The 23,206-nt window shown below is 43.9% G+C and overlaps 1 protein-coding gene across 2 annotated transcripts in view; it reads right to left on the bottom strand.

Annotated features, from left to right (window-relative positions):
* The window catches only part of HCN4 (hyperpolarization activated cyclic nucleotide gated potassium channel 4), a 111,374-nt gene extending 88,745 nt beyond the window's left edge, over window positions 1-22,629 (bottom strand). For both annotated transcript variants that reach the window (XM_009935898.2, XM_075432132.1), the window contains exon 1: window positions 21,742-22,629. In XM_009935898.2, coding sequence (XP_009934200.2) covers window positions 21,742-22,445 — 704 coding nt within the window. In that variant the 5' untranslated portion in view covers window positions 22,446-22,629. The remainder of the gene's footprint in view (window positions 1-21,741) is intronic.
* Between the last annotated feature and the right edge of the window lie 577 nt (window positions 22,630-23,206).

Raw genomic sequence — 23,206 nt, 5'->3', positions numbered from 1 at the left:
CATACCATATGCCAGGACCTCCAGAGAAACCTCCTCTCTGGAGCTCTTCTGGATAGCTGGGACACTCACCATTGCCTGTGGGAGCTGCTAGAGGAGCCACCAAGGAACAGACTGTCCTTCACAAAAACTAGATTTATTGAGATAGAGACATTTCTGTGGCCTCCATCTAGTCAGTTTAAAACAGGCTTATTGAATCAGCCAAGGCAGACAGTCCTGATGTTCTGCGACTTTGTTGGAACAACTTCATTCTGTTTCATTTTCCTGCCTCAGAAACCCCAAGCACCACGTACTATCTTTGCGCTGAAGTGCACCAGTCATGAACCAAAACCACATTGCGAGAGCTATTGTCCAAGCATGTAAAAAAAAAAAAATGGAACCTTGTCCCAAAGTGCTGCTGACACCCCTTCTCCTATGTGCATTTAACTTTCACTCAGATAGGAAAGCTGGTGATAGAATTTAAGTGACTTGGCTAGGCCAACAGCACTCTAACTACCAGATAGTGCTATCTTTCACTCAGTTTCCCCCAAATGCCATACGGTGTATCTGAACTACGCAGCAAGTGGTATCACTAAGCTTAGTTTCGTGGAGACTGAGCAAGCCTTGCTGGGGGTTGTTTCATTACAGTTTGAGGCATGTCAGGACAGAGAAGTTCATGGAGGCTGCAGCGCTGCTGCCTGGCCTGCATGTGTCCTGAGATAATGAGAGTTCTGGACATCTAATCTGTAAAATCAATGTCTACCACCTAACCCTGCAATGTGCTTAAGAGAAACTGTATAAGCATTTTCAAGAGTTTCATGTGCAATCTGCCATTTGATAAATGCAAATGTACTGGAACACTGACACCTAGTCCTTGGTCTGCAGACATACTGTATCACACAGAAACAATATGCTCCTGCACTTCATTTCCAGTAACGCTGAAACATAAACATGTCCCAAGAATAAGAAAAATCATTGCAGATTCTGCATGAAGCAGAAGCAGTCAATTGACCACTCTCCTCAACTCCCGTTGCCTTCCTGCCTGCAGATATCTTCCTAACAAATTAAACCATATCTTAAATGTATACTTAGAACCCAATCTTCCCAGAAAGTAAAAATAAACAAGATTACATCTCCCGCTTTGGGGAACACACACAGAAACAGAGATAGCCAGAAGAGACTTCATTTGTTCCAGCTCTAAATTTGGAGTAAGGAGGCCAATAGAGCACACATCCCATTTCTGACTAAAAACAGCATTAGTAATATTTTCTCACTTGCCTGGACGCAGCTATTCATAGCTTATGGAGAATTACCCTGTAACAAGCCGCAAAAGCCGTGAAATTTTTGTGGTTACTACCTGTGGGAAAACTTACTCCCTCTCTTTTCAAAGGCCCAAAGGAAGAACATTTACCCACTGAATGTAGGCCAGCTATTGTTGCACCACTGAGATGATCAAAAATACAAATTGTTCTGCAGTGGAAATTCATTGCAGCAGTGGCTGGAGACATCATTGGGAAGGTAACATGGTACAGATTCAGTGGGAGATTTATAAGCACAAGTTTCCTCTAGAAGGAAACCAGGTCAGTGCAACCACTGGCAAACCAAGCTCTAACTCGTCCGGATGGACTCCTCTCCCTCCCGATGGTATGTTGGACCATTTCAGGCTCCCTGTTGAGCGAAGGTATAGCCAGATTGCAGATCAGCTGCTGGTGGTCTGGGATTACCTCCTACATAGCCACATCACTGCATAACATGTGTTCCACTCTGTGGCTGTCTCATCAAACTTCATCAGAAGGACCTGCAACACCACATCCTCCCAGAGTTAAAGAATTAAGCACAATGTTCTATCTATCTGTAGCATTTAACTGGAAGTGCACTCATGGCAGAAAGCTCGGGCCAGAGAGCTTAAACCTCTCTTCATATCCCACCCTAATTCACTCATAAACATTTCTTGATTCCCCCCTCCTCTGCGCTCCCCCATGCTGAATCCCAAAGGTTTTCAAGGTGTTAGGTGTGTATTGATTTCATAGAGCTCCCAGAATACATTATGTATGAGACTGACACGCTAAGGGCCTGGCAATTCTGCATTGTTTGATCTTCTGAAATCTCACTTGGATGAATATGGAAAAGTTCCTCTTTGTTTGCTGTCCATTGATCCAGACATTGACCCATCTCTGTGTGCATTTATCTCTGATGATTTAATAATGAAAAAGACCAATAAACGGAGGAAAGGAAGGAAGCCCCTTTAGGGGGACCTATTGCCATGGAAACATGCCATATGTTGTTGTTGTAGAGAATGGATAGATCAATAAGGGCTGCAGCTTCCAAGTCATCCTGAATATGCTGTGGAATGTGAAAGACTAAAGCCTAAAGACATGCATAAGTTGTGGCATTATGAAGCTCAGGCCCTGTCCCATGTCCAGCATCTAGCATGACTCAAATTCAATTGTTTGGGCAGTTCGTTAGAAAGGTGGATCTGCACTAGTGAGGTCTGAATTGTCTCAAAAAGCAGCGATATTGGGGCAAGGGTTTGATTTGTACCCGAGTATAAGGAGGAAAGGGACTGTGTCTTATTTCGGAGTGCCCAGCCTCCAATTTCTTGGAGACATACAGGTAGGGATTTCAAAGTCTACTTCTCTGCATCTGATCTTTCACCCTTACTTGTCAGAGTATTAAAGGTAGCTCACACTTACAGAATCCAGTGCTGCAGGTACAGACTTTATATCTCTACGGATAATACAGATATATGCCTGTATGTATATTAGTTCAGAGTAAATGCTACTGCAAGAGTGGCAGAGGACACACAACACTAACTGATGGAACAGGTATCTTCCACCAATTTCCTGGTAAGTTACAAGCATGACAGGCTACATTCTTAACTATTTTGTATTGACATGGCTCTCTTGACATACTATGAGTTTATATGAGATGAGGATGTCAGCTGCACCGCTAGGAACCCAAATTTAGTAAAATTAAACACTAAAATGAGGCAGAGAGATAGCATGAGTCACATAACTAGATAAGAATCATAGTTTAGAAAGCAGGGGACAGTGGAGGGGACATTGCTCTGCTTTCTGCTTGCTGTTGTTTCGCTTTGGTTGACAAATTTATGCCCTCATGCTCTGCAGTAGTCCACAAAGAGGTGACAAACGCATGCGGCAGATAGCTAAGTCATCTGCCAGGTTAAGAAAAAGAATTCTAGCCATCCAAGATGCTAAAAATGGTCCTCCTAGGTATTGCTGTACCACAGCCTAGTGTTGATATGAATCACAACTCCAGGCACCCTAAAAGCAAAGCGGGGTGCAACAGGTCTCTTCTTACAAGACATTCCCAGGCTCTCATAGAGGCTCCTAGAGACCCAGGTCTAGGGTACCCACTGTAACCTTCGAACCATGCACCACCAGGATAACCATCTCCGCAGCAGGCTTAAAGCAGCCTTAGAAACAACTACGTATGTAGTTTAGCTGAATAGCTGGTCATTGGGGCCAAGCTGGATAGGGCTTTGAGCAGCCTGGTCTAGTGGAAGGTGTCCCTGCCCATGCCAGGGGGGTTGGAACTAGATGATCTATAAGGCCCCTTTCAACCCAAACCATTCTGTGATTCAATGATTTACATCCAGTTTATGATGAAAGACCAAAAAACAGAGGAAGAGCCTCCTGTGCCAGAGGATGGATCAAACCTGAGCCTGATCCAGCTGTTGTTCAGCTACATGAAGCAATTTACTCAATGAGAAGCAATTTACTCTACGAGATACATCTCTGCTTGCAGGATAAGGCACACGTGCTCTGTCATACTCTCTCCTCAACTTTTAGAGTTACCAGGATTCATGTCTGAGACAAGCAACAGCATCTGCCAGACTTAGCACCTGTGCACGCTTATTCCTACCACTCTATGTGAGCCCTAGATATGCCACATGAGGCAGCGAGAAAACGGTAAACCTCTTTCCTGCTTCATGGCAGGCTTGGAATCCAAAAAGCTGCCAGAGAGAGGCAATAAAAAGTAGTTTGGGGCTTTTTAGTGATCTGCTTGAATGATCATATTCAAAGCTGTGTTACTCTGAAGGCTCAAAACTTCCTAAACCACATGCTCACTGAGGAGAGGAAAGCCAGTGACAGAACATGCTCCCTGCATGTAGCTTTCATCCCTGACAAGAACACTTAACCATAGACCTAGCGGTTACGCAGCACAGGCGTAAGAATACATGGAAGGAAGAGCTCACTCCCAAATCATATGTTTTCTTTAACAGGTACTCCTTCTGGGTTAAAAACAACTTGCCAAACAGGGATGCCAACTCTAGTGCAAATTTTCTGCCTACTCTGTGAACAGAGGTATGGTTTCAAGTGTTAGTTGATGAAACATCAAACGAGAAATGTGTAAGAACCACGGACTGCCCAGAGAGGTTATGGAGTCTCCATCTCTGGAGATATTCAGGACCTGCCTGGACAAGGTCCTGTGCAGCCTGCTCCAGGTGACCCTGCTTTGGCAGGGGGGTTGGACTGGGTGACCCACAGAGGTCCCTTCCAACCCCGAACATTCTGTGATTCTGTGGACTGGGATGGATGGAGTATGTATTTTGTACTGTTTCCAAACTTCGGCTACCATCAATCAGTATTATTCCATGAGAATCAACAGCAGAACACTGATTTACATCATAACTTTCAGCCCTGGTGGAAAATGTTAATGCTGGCGTCACTGTTTCTGACAAGCTTCAGCACGAAGTGCCAGCCATAAGCCTCTTTCTGTGGCAAAGAGAAGATGGGGGTGGAGGGAAGTAAGATATCTAAAATGATAATGAGGTAGTGACTATGTGTGTTTCAGTTTCAAAAGCAGAAAATATTTTTCCTCCCCAACTCTCCTGCTGCTAACATCAGACTCTTGTTTGCATTGAGTTATTCAGCTTGGATTGGAGCACAATGAATCCTCAAAAAGACTAGTGTTGCTGGGATCTTGGGGCTATTCAGGTACCCAAGACCCCAGACAAGAGATGAATCACCTTCTAAAAATGCAGCAGTTAAGGAAAAAAAAAGTCCAATTGCCGCTGATTATTTTAGGTCTCAGAAGAAACATACTGTGCTAAGGCTATGCTTATCTAAGGCATCCACGTGAATCCTCTATACCCTCCAAACATCGGATGCTAAATTAATTACTGCATATACTGAAACAGTATGTAGCTCACAACACATTTTTCCCTTTTCACCTCAAAGCACTTTAAGGCAGGTGGCTGAGTCTCACCATCAGCATCTGCCAGCTGGGGAAACTGAGGCACAGAAAGGCAGTCACTTCCTAAGTGCCTCACTCACATGCAGGTCCACAGAAGACAGGAGAAGAGGCCAGGAATCCTGACATCCACTCGAGCATCTTAAGGGCACTCAACTCAGCTTACAGCTTAGCACTTCAACTCTGCAGAAAGGCAGTTTCTTATGCAAGGAGCCACTGCACTCTAAAGCCCTTTCCAGTTTCTGAGAAACTGTTATTTGCTGTCCCCACAAACATTTCTGCATTGAAGTGACTGAAATCAGAAAACCCAACAGACGCTTAAGTGAAGCAGGAGACTTCGGAAAAATTGAGGAGGACTTGGTGAATGCTCTGAGATAGGAGAATGGAAAACTGAGAAGCTGGACATTTAAAATATATTCGCCTCTAGAAATGATAGTCAGACACACTCTTCACCAGAGAGGATGCTTTGAATCATCAATTATACAGAATATCAAAAATTCAATGGCCAGATTTGGGTCTCCCCTCATGTCAGAATGGTAGGAGCCATTTTGGCTTTTCACCCTCCTGTGTGGCATGAAGCACACTACATAACACTCCTGTAAAGGAAGCAGGTGCTAGGGGATCTGCACATTTTCACTTAGCACATTCCTGCCTTTCATCAAGGTGCAGGATGTTGATGGGTCTCTCCCCCCTTTTCCAGGACACACTGCAAATTTCTGACTTTTAACTTTTGTAGCAAGGGCACATCTTTGTTGTGTGGTGGGGATTCTCCTTTATCAAAGTTCTAATCCATGTTGCAGGGTCTTGGTGACCCACACAGCCCTCTCAAGCAGATTTTTCCAGTCAAGCAACCTTCTGGAGCAAGTTGTAACTGCAGACCCTTCCTTCCTCACCATTCAGAATCCCCATTGCAATCAATGGGAGTTTGCATAGTACCTCTCCTTTAAAAATACACAAAACAGGAAAACACTAGTTGCAAAACACAGCAGCTTGCTGTAACTCTACTACAATGCCCAGTGCTGCTCCTCCAATACATACAAAACATTTCTGCCAGAGACATCCAGACAAATAGTGATAGGCACCATTAAAAAATACTTAGATAAATCTTTTCCAGTATGGGCTGGACTTGATCTGCTCTATTTAAGTCAATGGAACACAGCCATTGAGCCCTGGGGGAGCAAATGCCAGCCCTAAATCATTTCTTTGATTAATTGTTCTTGGGAAGGAAGAATTCATTAAGCATTCTGCTCAGCAATTAGAAATAAATATATTTTTAGAATGAACAACCTGCCAGAAACAAGTTGTTTCAGAAATATATTCAGATTGATGCAACCCATTTTCCATCAATACTTAACAAGGAGGCTCCAGCCTGCCAGTTTCCATCCTACCTAGAGGGACACTACAGAAAAGGGTAGGACAGTCCCGTCACTGAGGAACTACTTGCACTGTCTACACAACTCAAATTCAGGTTCTGTGAGCAACCTGCTAGAAAATAATGTAGTTTATCTGTATATTAGTTTTCCAGACATAAAATAGGAGTATATATCCTTGCTATTTCACAGAAATATTACAAAGCTATTTTTACAAACAGCTGGGACGGTGCAGATACGATAGTTGCGAAAACTCAATAAACAGTGAAAAAAAAACCCTGTATTTGCACTTCAGCATCAGGGCTTGGGTATGCTACAAAGTGAATGTGAACTAACAATCTCTTTAAAGATTTCTGGACATATGACCAATATAATTACCACAGACTTCAGGTATAAATGAAACATGCAAGTAGTTTTGTTGACACAGTAAACCATTACCAAAAGGATAGTGGGACAGGTATCTATTCCAAGGCAGTGTTATTCAAGCACAGTTCTGCCTATTCAAGGTGCAGATTCCACTAAATAAGGTGTGTGTATTTTAAATCTACCTGTTTTAAATTTTAAATCCCCTTACTTCAAGGCAGAAGCTCATCACAGAGCTCTTTCTATTTTCTTTTCCTCTTTTGGTGAGGACAGGGTCTATTCGCGTCTGAAGCCCAGAGAAGTACATGCAACTGCAAGATGGGCAACGGCACTTTGTGGATGCCACAGCCCTTTCACCACTCTAGAGAGAGGTACTCCTGGTCCCAAGTCTGGAAGAAGAAACCCTGAAAGAACCTAAACATGCTCTGGGCACTGAAAGTTACAGGCACAAAAGACTATTCCAGACTTTTAAATTTTGTGTCTTAAAAGAAAGGACATGTCTTATCCTTTGCTTGTGGTGCCTAGAGGCAAGTCTGTTCCCTGCCCTGTTTTGGGTACCCAGGATGGCAGCAATGTCTCAACGAATTCCAGGTTTTCCAAGAAGCAACAAAATCATGCACTCTCAAAGGCCTTCTTCTCTAAAACATGACATATACTTGTAGATTTTACTTCTACACATACAGGACACACATTCAAGGCCACTGTAGCAGGCACTGACTTATCCTTTGATTTCAGCAGGAGCAGGGATGCGCTAGCATATTATGTAAATTAGCCGAGAACTTGCGCACTTCAGTAATGCTTGATTACAAGATTTCTATGTTTTTCTTCTTTTTAGTTAATCTAGTCCTTCTGTTTAAGTAAGCTTAGTAGTAAGGCAAAAGCTAGGGCTTTCCCCTGTGTTCTCTCAAATTCATCCCACCAGAAATATATGTGATATGACTCAGTCCAACTGGCTGGCACTCAATAGCTCACAGGAAGGCTGAGAAAGAGAAGTATAAAGATGGTTCAGTGATGAGGGTACCTGGAAGAAAGCTCTGCAAGCCACTCGAGCCAACACCCTCAGCACTTCCTGGTTTCAGTGGGGAAGAGCAGAAGGTCCTTCACTGGAGTCCAGGAAAAGCAGATAGCAGATTAGCTCTTCCCTCAAGTATATCCAAAAACATTTTAGCCCATTAGATATTCCAGATTGTAAATTAGGGATCTCCCTTATGAAAGACATTGTTGAATCAGAAATAGCTATGTTGTGGGTGAAGAGCAGAAAATTCAGCGCTCTAAAATACTTCCACTGTAGCAACAGAAAGCTAGCCTCGCTAAATCCTGCTTTGAAGATCCTTTCCACAAACATCAAAATGTGAATATAATCTGGAATCTCTCACTGTAGCACTGTATTAGCAGGTCTTAGACAGTGCTAGACACAGTGCCCACATGTGCCTCAGAAGTACGTATACAAGAGACAGGCCAGAAGTAGCTCCAAGGAGTAAAACTGATTCCCATTGTCATCCCCACTAGCTGCAATGGATTCTTGCTAAGAAATTCGGCTCCATACATCTACGGATAAAAGATAATTTCAAAGAAGTGATGATCTATCCTTCTGCACCCACAAGAACCCTAGTGTGTGGAGAAATAATTTTACCCAACACTGTAGCAAGGCTAATGCTGAGGTGAAATGCAGCAGTTACACGGTTCACAGCAGAACAACATACAACTGCTGCCTCAGGGCAGGGTATGAATTAAGCTGAAGCACATCATTTAAACCGTACTAAAATTAGTCTCAGTGCTATGTGGCTGGCTCTAAAGGCTAGTAGTCTGCTCTGTCAACAGCCATGGATTTTGAATGATCAGGCTAGTTTATATTAGTACAACACTACTTTATTTGGAATATCCTCCCTTTCACTTTCTGAGCTAACCAGGACCATACATATTTTCCTTTGAAAAGCAAGTTTTCGAAGAGGTGTGACCAGCTGTAGGAAAGTTATGCTCCACCTTGAACCACTACAGCTGGAGGTATAGCCAGCCAGATGTCTTTTTCCCTAACTGGACTGCAGATCTTAGTATCCAAGTTTGGGGCAGGCACAAGTTTCCACATACCTGTCCTTACTTGAAAGAGGTGCTCTTTCCCTGAAAAAAACTCAGCCACAAGGATGTGTACAGAAAGCAAGGCCTAAGGCTTCTTCGTGGGCCATGCTGAGGAAATGCGAATGACTAACGTCAAGGCATCTTGTTCAGCTCTTTCACAGCTTGTCTCTCTACATCTTATCTAAGAAGACTGGAAAGAAATGCTGATGGCCTGCCCTTACTGAGAAAACGTGTGTGCGATGATTACACTAGAAGAAGTGTTTAAAAACAGCTCAGCCTTGTGAAAATAATACCCTATAACAGCTGCCAAGTCCCAGAGGGGTTACATCTCTGAACTCCCCAAGTCACACATGACTTCTATACATCAATGTCTCCAACACCTATGCTCATGGATAGGCATTGTCTTTCATCTCTATGGACAAGCCAACACCTCTGTCATTTCCTATTCACCACGGGGTGCTCTGCCCTGCAAAGAGGGTTGTGCTGACTGGGGGACTCAGCTTTTGAGAAATTTCACTGCTTTTTTTTTTTCCTGCTTTTAAATTTTGGCTATGGGAAACAGAGGACTGGAAAGACATCTGAGGTGTTTCAGGGTAGGAGGAAGAGCAAAAAAGAGGTAGTGGTGGTCTGTACATGGGAATCACCATCCTGTGGTACCAGGGAGAGTGATCTTCGTACAGATGTTTGACACGCTCAGCCCTGTTTTACGCTTCTCACATCCACATCACTCATGAGGTACTGTATTATGAGATGCACCCCCAATGTTATGTATTAATTTCCAAAGCAGACTCATTCACACACACATAACACATCCACCCACATGCAGTAATGCTTAGACAGACACAAAGCCATCCAGCAGCCAATTATTTGGGGTGGGAACAGCTTGCATTAGCTCATGATGAAGCTTAGCCTTAATTCTACTGAGCTAGAGAGGCTGGGAGCTGTGAATTGCTCTCCTGAATGACTGTAGATCTCAGAGCAGGGCAAGATGATGTCAAGGCAAATCTTTTTTTGTCTGCAGTGCAGACTTTGCTGTGTGAATTTACTTACAGATGAGGCTTCCAGATCCTCTATTCAAAAGCAGGAGCCCTAGGCCATACCCACCTCTGCCACTGTTAGCCTAAACTCTTGTTCGTGCTGCAAAAGGAGCGCACTAGCAGCAGAGCTGCCCTTGTTTGGAATTCTATACTTTGGCCCAATTTCTGATCACTGGACGCAGACAACAAGAAGCCAGAGGAATTCACCCCATGGGGGTGATGGATCAGGAGTAGATGAGAGAGAAGTGCCTGTGGTGCAAAGAGACACCAGAGGAGCACAGTCATAACAGGAATACACTGAGAGAAGCTCCAGAGAATGTAACTTTACATGTGGTGTTTTGGAAAACTGAGGACCAGAAAATTTCCAAATGCACTCCGGGTTGAGCCACCAGTCATTGCCAAATCTGGAGTTTGATTTAAGTATATCTTCAACCCAAGCATTTGTTCCAGTTCCCAACTGTGGAACAAGCCTAGTTGCTCTCTCACTACAGCATACCACCTTAACCATGGCTGGCAGGATCTGAAGCACACTTGTGTTTGCACTAAAGCCAAGGGTCACAACAGATTATGCACAAGATTCAGCAGTCAGTGAGCTTAGAGGATGTTTTCTAAAGCTGCCACACCACAGAAAATGGCATACATCTTGCCAGCTCCTGTGCCAGACCTTTTACCCAGGAGTCAAGAAGTCGCATATTCCCAAAGAAAAAGGGTAGCACATCTTGCAATACACATGGCCGGTGAGGAAAAGATGGAACATTTTTTTATAGAGCATCTCCACGCCCCATGCTGGGGCTGCACAATTCTCATTTATGGACACAAAAGGTAAAATTCATCTTGTCTTCCTTGCTGTCCAAGGCTTTTTCTCTATCTTATTCCATCCTAGTTCTAAATGTGCCACACAATATAGCACCATACATGGAACTGTACAGGTGTTGGTAACCAGTTTCCTTATTAAGACAAAGGAACCAATTATTCAGAAACCACCTAACAGTACATGGATCTACGCATTTTTGTGGTCCTAACAAAAGACGGACAAGAAATGTAACCAAATCTACAGCAGTACACAGAACAGGATAATCATGCAGAAATTCTCATGAAACTGCTTTGTAGATATTAACCACACCCTTGCTGACATCTGCTCTGGTATCTTCTATTACGCTAAAATATTTTAGAGTTCTCTAGTATCTTCCATGGTCCCCGGCAGTCACCCCACCCTTTTTTCAAAGTTGGAGAAATCAAGGCACAGAGTATTTTGTTGAGGATGGCTCACAGGATCAAAACCAGATGTCTGACCCGCCTTCCAGTTTGTCCTTCTATCCATTATATATTGCTTATGATTCAAAGTGTATCTGCAGCTAAATGAGCATAGAAGAAAGATACAAATGGTTTGGACAGGTATCAAGGAGAACAGACCATGATCTGTCGTCTAGACTGGTCCTTTCTCCTGCCCTCCCCACAATTCACATAAAACCAGAGATGGAAAAAAATATTCCTCTTGTTATTAATAGAAATAGAACTTCTGCACACATCAGTACATTAAAGCAAAGGGGAAAAGATCAAGCATCAAGAATTTGTGCTTAATGAAAGCAGGTTTGATATTGTTAAAAAAGCTGCATAGAGTCAGTCATCATTATCATTTCTGTTATCATTTTGACTGTTGGGAGAGCTAGTCCAAACACCGACACTGCCAGTAAACGTCACCTTTGCACTGCTTCACTATGCCTAATGCAACTTCTGGTTCTCTGCAGAGAGCCAAGATGTCACTGTGCTCACTCAGCCCACACCCCTGTGCTCTGCGCCATCCATCCAGCCTAGTCACAAAGGGGGACAGGTGAGAGAACACACAGAGCAGGGCTGGATAATTAGGGGCCTTCACTTCCTCCCATCCCCCAGGGACACGCACAAACACACGCGCACACACAACTCTTTGCGGATGAGACATTGCACTGGGTAGCAATGTTAGTGCTGTGATGAGTTAGCACCTTGCCCTGAAATCATGTGTGAAGAAACGGCTGGAAGGGACTTACGAACGTGGAGTCCCCGCGTCTTTGGAATGCGGCTGTTATCTGCCCCACAAGCTTCAGAGCGCTGATAACTTTGCAAAACATTTCTTTCCCACATCCAGGCAAATCTAAATGCACTTCACTGGGTTTTCCTTCCCCCAAACATGCAGAAGGTGGAACTGAGCACCAGACTGTAGCAGCACTCAGCAGCTCTGACCAGGACAACTGAATGCCATCAGAGTTCCCCTGCATACAGTCTCATTGAAGCTGTGTACAGGGATGAGGATTTACTCAGTGTACAACTACTGATTTCCCAGCAGTCACAAGAACCCTGAGCATAGCTGTGAGAAGAAAAAAAAAAAAGGAATTTCAGCTGCTAACTAGAGTCAGCTGGCAACCTGCAGCACTTCTCCTGCCTCTAAGCTCTTTAACAATAGATGCATAAACACAGACAACCTCTCCATCCAAAGAGGCAGAGATTTAAATCCTTAATTAACACATTTGGACGAGTCACCACAAATAAGATTAGCTTTTGCACATCACTGGGGAAGCAATCGTGCCCCTATAATGGCCAAGTGGTGGGCCCTCAAGCTGACCTTGGAATTCCCCTTTGGATGCTCATCTGCTTTGCGCTTACAGGCACTGTCTTCCCCTGCTGCAGGCAGTGTCTCTTCAGGAGTTAACAGCCTGGTTTCACTAGTCTGGTGCTAATACTAGGCATGGAGTGACCATATTTGATGTCAGCCACTGTGAATATACTGCATGGAATGAATAATTTCAATTCGTCAAGGGACTTCCCAGGTAGCAAACCATTCAATACGGAAAAGGGGCAGAAAAAGGTCTCCATAATAGCACCTTGTTAGCCCAGCACACATATGCTCTCCATTCTGTGTTTTTGGAGTCCTAACTGCTTTGTCTGCTGACAAAACCCTGGGTTTAGTGCTGTCAGCACTGTAGAGCTGCACAGAGCCAAGCTGTGTTCTCATCTGCCTTGTGCTTCACCTAAAAAATGTCCCACATAAGCAAGAACACCTGAGCAATTCTGACTGCTTGTCATATATAAAGCAGCTTTGATTTGGAGCCTGCAGGAAGAACATGCAGTGCCACTTGGTCAAGAAACCTTGTCCTGACCTGTAGGCTGAAAAGCCACTGTTTTATAACCATCTCACTAAGAAATGCTGAGATAATGTGGGAATGAGCACTGTATCGCTGCCAAAAGAAGATGTTTTCTAAATGTCTCAGAACAGAACTTAAATCAACTCTATTCACCATAATAAATCTGACTCTTCTGCAACACAGGGCAAGTAAATCTCTTCAAGTTATAGGTCACTGGACACCAAAAAGGTAGTGATGTCACCAGCCAGGTGCTGCCTGATTTGAAAGATGGTTGTGCCTACCACACCTGCATCAGCAATCACAGGAACGCATGTGGGACACTGAGAATCAATACAGGAGGAGAAGAGGACATAGGTCTCTCCACAGGGACATAAACCCATCCCCTCTGAAGGGACAGAAGAGCATTTGTCCCACTTGGTCATTTTCTTTATTATTCCTCTTGGCCTTAAGTTCTGGAAATAGTCTCATCCCTCTGCACACAGGAACAGCCTGGACCTTGTTCAGCCATAGACCTCGTGGCATAAACATTTAGGGGTGAAACCTCGTGCTCTTACTAGCCACTTCCCTGCGGGCTGGCCTTTCCCTCATACTCATCAGTGGAAATAGGTTTTTTTGAAGTTCTCAAAGACAAAAAAGGAGTTCGCACCTTTTTTTTTTGAGTGACATTCATCTGTAGGTAAATTGATTTAATAGCTTGTTAGAGTGCCAATTAGAATCAACAATAACTCAATTGACCTATAACTGCCTTGGCACCAACACAGCTTTCAAAAATAAGGGAAAGGAAGAAATCTATGCTCTGGCAGAGATGAGAGCTCAGATAGTTAGTTTCAAGAGAAAACTGAGGGATTCATGGGCTTGCTAATGAGATGCTCATAACCCATCAGAAACAAAGACAAATTTCAAGGGTTTCAAGCTAAAATGACACTATGTTATCTCCAGACAAAGATCACTCTTTTATCTGTATAATAAATGGATTTCCAGTGCAGCAGCAGTGACTCTACAGCAGAAAAAACTGAGTGCACAGAAAGCACTAGCACAGTTACCTAAGCAGAATAACACTGTATTAAAAACTCAAGTTTACCTGCTTACAATAGCACCGAAAAGTCCTATGCTGATTCTATGTGTGTCTAACAATAAACACCTTCAGAAAACATGTTTATACCTCAAATAAAATCTGTTTCACACTAATGCAGTGGAGATTGTGCTTCCATGAAAATTCATCATTTGAAATGCTTGGCTCCAAGGACTGAGATATTTCAAGTTTAAAAAATAAAAGATGGGCAGAGTTTGTCTAAACATTGCTGGGCTGGCAGTGTCCAAGGATGGAAAGAGGGATAATGTGGAAGGGTTTTAAATTACTAGGCAAAATGATCCATTCTTATATCACGAAGGAAAGCAGGGACTGAGAAAACTGAGATTGTTTGAAGAGTCAGAGAGACGATATCAACTAAGAACATATAGAAGGACAGGAAACTAATTTGGGGAGACCCATCCAGGAAACAACCTGAAGGATACAGATGGAGACTGGAAAGGGAGGGAACTGGACTGACTAAAGTGCCAAGCATGACATACTGCAACTAGAACATGGCGGGGGGGGAGGGGGGGAGGGGAGGAGAGGCATTACGAAGAACTAAGATGAGGTGGAAAACCGTGATCAGATGGATAGCTGAGTATTGGGAGCTACGACTGGCTGGACAAGAAACCTGCCACAAGAAGCCTAGAAAATGGAGATGGGACTGGTGGGATAAGAAACACAAATTGAAGTGATGGATGGGGAAAACAACAGTTTGGAGAGAGTGGGGCAGAAGGCATCATGCTTAGGTACTGGGGAGAAAACAAGCAGAGTAATGAGCAGAGTATATTTTTCTTCAAAGCCTGGAGAGTAACCCAAGAATCTGGTGTATTATCGTTCCTTTGCTGTAACTACCCACTATGGCCATTTCTTAATTCTGAGCAGAGGGCAGTGCAGCATATCCTTGAAAAGATCTGTACCTGCTAATGAATCCAGAGATATCAGGATAAAGATAGGGACTGATTTTTTTAAAACCTTAACTAACAACTCTACAAAAACACTGTATTAAAAATTAGACTGCAAAGTCAAAAGCTTGGGTTATGAAATAGCAGAACAGAGGTTAGCTGTACATATGTATTATGCTACAGTCATTACATGATTCAAAACAGTTCTTCCCATCGAATTCATGCTTCATTCAAGATGAGAGGAAAGGCTTCAGGCAGATGTGTGCAGGAAAGAGATTTTCTATAGGAACTTGTTTCTTGCACAATCTGGAAGGTTTGCAATAAAAGAGATAAGGAACTGCAGAATGATGTGATGGCTAGGGCAGATGAGTGGTGCCCCAGAGATTCTGTCTCTGCCAAAAAGTTCCTGCAGAGGTGTTAGGCAAATTGCTCAATCCAAAACTGTAATTAGAATAATATTCTTAGGTGATGATTAAAAAGAACACTATGTAATTGTTTACAGCTATGAGTTTTTTTCTTTTTTGCTATAACAACAGATAGACTAACAAACATCAGAGGCTTATGAAGAGGGTGGGTGGGATCGGCATGCCTTTTTCTCAGTCTGGTTGCTCACCAAGCTAGTCTAAGAAATGGTCCAAATCAGGATGTCTCAATCCTCTTAAAGCACCCATTACTCAAAAAACAGGTAGTCATTACGTTCGTGCCCTTGTCTTCTGGGTCACAGCAATGTCTGATTCCTTACTAAGCACCCACAGAGACAGAGCTCTGAACACGAAGTATGCTGTGTAATGCTACGTACTCTGCAAAACAGATCCTCAAATTGACTACACCAAGTTAACGAATGTTTTTGACCTTAATCTCCATGAGTCTCTGCCACCTCACTATAAACTGGGGATGACAGTACCAGTTTCCTAGCCAAGACGTCAGGAAGCAAAAAGAACATTTATTGCTATTATAGTTGAATATTTTATAAGTGCCAAATAAAAACAAAAGGCCAAGAGGAAACTAACCTGGTTTTTTTCAGAATAGGATCTGAATAAGATATAATAAATACAGTATGCTATCTTTCAAGGAGAGATGGAGAAAACGTCCAAGTTTTTCACAAAGGAACCATCTCTGTGTGCACTGAATGAGGCACGGGCTTCTGAGGAAGAGATAATGTGTTCATCTATTGGCAGAGATTTGTACGAAGGGCCTGAATTAAGTTTATGCAGAAAATCTTACCATATTACTTCCTTAAATCTCAGTGCTTGCTTTAGTACGTATTTATACTTTTTCATCTCATTTTCTCTATGTGAACATATATGAAACTACCATAATACTATATGGCTATAGTCTTAAAACATACTACAGTGATACACTGAAGTGTTTCATTTACTGAGGCCTTCCTGTTTTCAAACGCTGCCTTTTGTAGCATCCAAACACGTCTCATACAAAAAAACTATATCCCCACACTAATTGTCTAGCATGGGATTTTTTAACCACCACCTCATGACATGTGAACTAGGGCATGAAGCATGTGATGACTCGCCTATGGACATGGTAAGTCTGGCCACAATAGTTTGGTCCCCTCAGTTCATGGTCACAAAACCATGTTTCTTCTCCTGCAGCCTGATTCACAGTCCACTGAAGACAACAGAAGTCCAATCCATGCTGTTCAGCGGGGTCTGGATTATCCCTCATATTATTGCTGTTTGGATCTTGTCATTCTGCTCCAGCAAAACTGCCCTGGGAATTGGCAGGAAAGCTGTCTGCAGTAAAGACAACAGGATCTGGATTCAGGAAAGCATCTTCCTTTCCTCAGCTAGCAGTGTCCCCACACTATTTTGAGGCAACTGCCATCAGCACTAACAAGAAAAGAAGATACCCAAGTCAGTGAGCTGCCTAGCAATAAACCTGACTGCACTTTGTGTTTGTTTCTAATGACATAGTTTCTGCTACTAATGCAACTGTTTCTCTGACCTTTCCTTCTAAGCAGAGGTTTCACTGAACCAGGATTTCAATTTGCTGTACATAAGGCTTACACAATGGCCAGCTTTCATTTTACTTTGCTATGAGCAGTGGGCAAGTCACAAGACCAGAGTTTGCCATTGTGGGTAGCCTCTGAATGTGGATAGGCATGAAGCAAGGCCAGCACAAGAAGCAGCATTCTGGGCAGCAGGTAAAGAAAAAGGCGTTATTGTCTGAGAGCAGGGAGAGCAACACCCACATAAGTGAACTGCCACAGTGAACAGTGCTGTATGCTTCACAAATTATTCACCCTTCTAACAAAATAGTGAAAAGCTTACAAATGAAAACAGTCTCCACAGACACAGCAGCACTCCATGAGGCACTCTGAAAATCAGTTCTACTCAGGAGAGTGGAAAACGTGAACACACATCATTCCAATTTTTGCTCAATCCCACTAGTGCTATTGGGTTCAGTATTTAGTACTATAATTAGTAAATCCCACTGATTCCCCACAAGAAGGCTGTCTGAATGATACTGCTTAGAGATCTGGAGCAGCATGAAGGGGAGCAAATGATTTTGTTCTTCAGGAATTCCCCTACCTTATACATCGCACCTGAGCATCTATTTCTTTTGGTGCCACAGAATCTCCCCAGGTTCCCAAGCAGACAGGGGTCTCTGGCAGAGGAAGCAAATGAAAACACGGATCTGTTTGCAGACATGTATTACAAGTAAGGGAGAACAGTGAACAGAAGAAATCTAAAATCCGAAGTTGGGACTGTTACTGAGTGGAACATTTTTCACTGTTTTCAAGAAGGCAGTAGCTTCTCTTTTGTGTGAAGAAGTTAATAGATTACTGGGTAGTGAATAATGTGCAGTTCTATTTACATCCACTGTTTGGACTATTTTGGGCCTTCAGATAGTGTATCTGTTCTCAGGCCTTTCTAATAGCAGCATGCTATACTTTTTTGCAAGCAATTCTGGATAGAAGCTACAACCAATATGCTTCAGTCAGCTAAAAACTAGATAGGTCATTGTTTGTCTGGAATTTTTTTATTAAACCAATTCTAGTGGATCAATGCTTCCTCTAAGCACTAAATTACAATTCTATCTACCCACAGAAAAAGCTTTCAAAGTCACAGATAAATCTTGATCTAGGAAATACAGTTTGACTCTGCACTGATGTGTGATCAACCACAGATGCAAATAAAGTCAAGCTGCCAGCACATACATCTGCACTTCAGAATAGGAAGCAGTATTCTTATTTCCACTACAAATTGCTAAGACACCTTTGAAGTGCTTCTAGAACTAGTCCACTGCATTAGTCATGACTACTCAGGGGCACAGAGTTTGGTTTTTGTAAAGGTCATTTGGTGTCTTTTCCCCTCACAATGGACTAAAAGCAGAACTCAGCAGAGCCTTGATCTATACTAATTCGCTTTACTCTTGAAGGGTCATAGATTTGCTACTGGAATTAGCCATATTAGATGCTAAAATGATAATTTAATGAGACTATGATGAAAGCCTCTGTTCTATTCTAAAACAGGAACTCCTTTCATGCAGTGCAAAGGAGAAGCAACTCCATGAAGTCAGAGGAATTACACCAATGTCATTTTGCAGCAGAATCAAGCTCCGGTAAATAAGGCTGGAGTGTTTCATTCAACACTTCACATCTCAAGCTGTACCAAGACAGGAGTCATGAGGTCTGGGGCTCTACCGAAATGCCTGGAGATGCACCACACTCTCAGAGGTGAATCTGGTTTCTCCAAAAAGACCGAAAACAAGATCTGGGTCTAAAAATTTATTAACTTGAAACTTGTGCACCAAATGCTGCTGCACAGCTTTGGTGACAGCAAAGTGCAGGATAATGGAGGCTCATACTTCTTACAAGATGCTAATGCTCCAGAATCTGCACCCATTTATAACAAGGAACAATCATGCATTGCACTGCATAATTTGCAAAGCAGAAAAGAGAGTCCTTTGGGTCAAGGATATAGCTCTTGCAAACATTTTGATAATATCTGCTCTTTGGTGCAATCTGCTGCATTTCAGAGGTCAAAAAATGTTATTCGTATTCATATGAGTTGTTTCCAAGACAGATGCTTTAGTAGCATTCAGAGAAGGAGGGAAATCAAAACCCACACAGAATCCGGGAAAGCTCCCACTCTTCTCCATCAAGGAAGCCATTGTTCATTGGTTGTTTTTCATGGAAGCCCACGCGTTTTCTCTAAGTGGCAGTCATATTCAAACAGATACGGTGCAAGTGACCAAGAAAGAGGGGTGAACAAAGCTCCCCAGAAAACAGACATACTGACCATACAGTAGTGCATCCAACTCCTCTGGCCTCTTCACATGTCTCTCTGTACAATCAGTACCACTGCCCCATCTGATGTTGATATATAATAGTAGGAAGAAAGCACCTATTTGTGTGCTAGGCTTCTAGCATCAATTTAGAAGAAAGTGGCAAGATACCAGCCTACCTGGAACCTGACACCAAGCAGAGAGTGTCTTGCACCAGGGTACAGATATCCAACTCCCTGTGCTTCCTCTGCACAAATGCAAAGCTACAGTCAGGGAGGATCTTATTATTAGTACTAACGAGTCACACATGCATTCACATATATCTGCATGCATATGAACATCTGAGTATTAGCAGACTCCGTGTGATCATCTGGCTTGGGAGAATCTAAGTTTGCTGGCATATTTCATTCCTTTGTGTAAGGCTATGAGTGGCCCTACAGCCAAGTACCTCAGAAATAAAAACTTCAACTCATAGTTTACTGTGGATGGCAGTAATGAATTATTAAGCAATAAGCACTGGTTCACTAGGAATCTTAAAAAAATAAACTCTTAGGACCATTTCACATTGGGCAAGGTGGTTACCTCAGCTACTGCTACAGTCCTTTCACTCAAGTTTGCCAGTCTAATTCTATGCTGAAAATGTAGTCACAAATATGGAAGGAAATAAATCCACTATACAGGTACATAAAAGATATGCAAACTGAATGCTACTCCAAATACAGTCCATAAACTAAATCCAAAATTCCTTAAAGGTGCGACACACAGACAACACCTTGCTAGAATAACCCAAGAAAGCACAGTAGCTAGTTTTTAACTCCAGACTTGTGGCAAATACTACAAAGATGTCTAGCCAGGAGTATGAAATAGGTTTTGATCTTTTTAAAGCTAATCACTCTCACATTTCACTGTGTTTGTGAGGTGTTACTTGATCAGTCACAACTAGGAGGCAATTTTATACTCTTTCCACTCTCAGTTTGAATAAGATTGTACCTGCCAGCACTATGTATCATGATGTAGCTACTGAAAACCTTCCTATGCTCGGTCAGCTGTGCACTTGGGACACTTCAATGCACTGAATTTAAACAACAGTGCAGTCTTCCAATTCACGTAGCCTTCTAATAACATTTGTTAATCTAAGCAGATATCAAGGAATCTGTTCAGTGCCAGTGCTGAATCTTCTAAGTGTGTGGACTGCTTGCAAAATTCCTAAAAGGCAGCGTCGAGAGGTTTCTGTCATTTCTGTCTTTGGGCACCCAAATCCACCCTGGAACTCCTTCCTGCAATTATCTTGCTAATTGTATTTTAGGGAATAATGCAAGGTTTCTTGAAAAGTCCAAGAATTCAGTAAAATCATGTAGTCTGATCAATACGTGTTTGAACAATGTTCTTCTACTGTATGCTTTTAAATGTGAGATGTAAGCCAGTTGTAATTAAAGTTGAAGCAATAAACCTTAGCCATTGATTGCACTAAGTAATTAATTATTGATTGCAGTACTTTACATACATATTGCAGAGGACAATTCACCTGTGCAGTAAACAACACTTTACTCAGAAATATCCAAACACAACCCCTCTGCTACACAGAACTATACAAAAAATTGGCTCTAGGGTTTACAAGCTAATTTCCTTATTAACCTTCATGGAAATGTTGCTGTCTGAGTGAAAGAAAGCCATTACTTTCATGAAGACAATGTTAACTATTCCCTATCCAAATTAATTTTGCAAATAAGGATTTGCAGATGCAAAAGAGAAAATCTTTCTCTGCAAGACTCTGAAGGTGTTAAGTTCCTTCTCAATGAAGGTTGCTATCTGCTGCACATACCAATTGCCGATGCTGCAGTAAGAAGCCCTACAGAACAGCAACAGTAGCAACATCCTTCCCTAACTCTTGGGGAAGGAGAAGGGAGAGGACTTTGAGGTACGCAAATGGCAACTGAAACATTAAACAGGCAGATCATACATTCTGAACTGGAGATGTAGGACTAGTTAAGCAGCAGGCACCACACGTTTAGCCTAGAGTTGTGCATCAGGTGGGAATATTTTTCCCCATTTACACTGAACTTATGGGGAGGCTTTCCCTTATAAAAAGCCAAAGCGAAAGACAGTTGTTGGTTTAAAAACCTAATTTAAAATTAATAATGGTGTGGGGACACTAAAATTAAGCTTAAATATAAATGAAACCTGCAGATTGTTTGACTGGAGCAGATCTCGGATGTGTCCTCCAGCTCCTCTGACTAGCAAATTAGCCAGGAAAGTTCTGTCTGGGTGTGTGCGCTGTGTGGAGAGGTCTGAGCTGGACATGGTAGGGGAAGGGGCAGGCCAGCTACTTTTGAGTGGGCCAGGAGGGGGGTATTGTACCTGAAGTCGCTGTAGGGATGGATGATCCAGAACCCGGCAGACTTAACCCTTTCCTGCTCCCTCTCCACGGCCTTCTGGCTGCCAAACATCCTCAAGGAGAATTTGTTGACGCCTGGCTGGAGCATGGCCCCGAACTGCCTCTGCATGAAACCGGCTTGGCCCAGCCTCTGCTCCTCATCTGGGGTGATCTGGTCGCACCCTCCACCTCCTTCCACTTTGATGGAGGTAGAGGAGCAAGCCCGGGGGGACTGCTGCTGGGGGTCCGGCGGGAATGCTGGTGGGGGGGGCGCTGGCAGTCCCTGCTCCAGCTCCCCACTGCCGAGGGGGCTCTTGTCCTCACTGGGGGAGGCCGGCTCCCCTTCCCCGCCGATCAGTCTCCTCTCCTCGGCCGCGTCATGGAGGTGCCTGCTGGTCAGCGAGGACAGGCTCCCTTTGAAGCGGCGGCAGTCCCCGTTGGTGCTGGTCTTGGCGCCCTTGCTGCCCGCCTCCGTCTCCAGGAGGCCGGCGTCCCCCCCTCTGCCGGGGTCTCCCCCGAGGGCCCGGGTGCTCCCTGCAGAGGGCGAAGGCAGTGGCTTCAGCCGGATGCTCTTCCTCCGGGTGTCCTTGTCGCTGTCTTCCTCCTCATCCATGATCGACGCCTTGGGTCCTATCTGCTGGGGCAGGCTGTAGAGCCTCTTGCGCATGGAGGGGGGCAGCTTGTCCATGGCCGATGCTGCTGCTGCTGCTGCTCAGTTAGAGAAAGAGACACCCCCCCGGCTCTGCCCAAGGAGGGGAACCGTCACTGCCCCCAGGCCCCTGCCCCCAGCTCAAGGGGCAGAAGGGACCAGAGACTGGCGTGTCATCTCCTTACCAGACTGTGGCATCCACAGGCTCTGCATCAAAACACAGGCTCTGCATCCAGAAGGGAAGGAAAAAAAGAGGAAAAGCAAAAAAGCCCCCCCCCCCCCCCCCGCCTCTCCTCCGTTGTTCCGATTTGGCTACTTGCTGCTTGTCTCGCCTTGGTGAGTGTTACTGCAATCCCTGTCTGCTCAGATCCACAGCACTGGGCACGAAGTCTAGAGGAGAGCCACACACTTCTGGCTGGAAGGCGAGGGAGGGCGGCAGCAGCAGCAGCAGCCGCCTTGCCATGTTGGCTTCGAGATGCAAATGTGCTGTGTCTCCCGGCGGGCAGACATCCTCCGGAAAGCGAAGCTCAAGCCCGGGTGCCTCAAACTCCTCAACCTGCCGGCCAATAACACAATGAACTGCAACCTGCAGCAGCCACCGCTTGCTTACATCACTGTCATCACTTATTCCTCATGCAGCCCCTGCTCCTGGAAATATTCATGAAGCGATCCCATTCTATTGGGTTGCCATAGGAGCGACTACTGCATACAGGCTCTGCCTACCTGAGCCAGCACCCGGGCTTCTTAAAAGGGCAACGCCTGGCTGCCACGGGTGTGCGCGGCTGAACGGGCGCCGCACC

The sequence above is a fragment of the Opisthocomus hoazin genome, chromosome 10 (assembly GCF_030867145.1).
Source record: "Opisthocomus hoazin isolate bOpiHoa1 chromosome 10, bOpiHoa1.hap1, whole genome shotgun sequence".
Taxonomy (NCBI): Eukaryota; Metazoa; Chordata; class Aves; order Opisthocomiformes; family Opisthocomidae; genus Opisthocomus; species Opisthocomus hoazin.
This window is presented reverse-complemented; position numbering and strand designations above follow the sequence as displayed.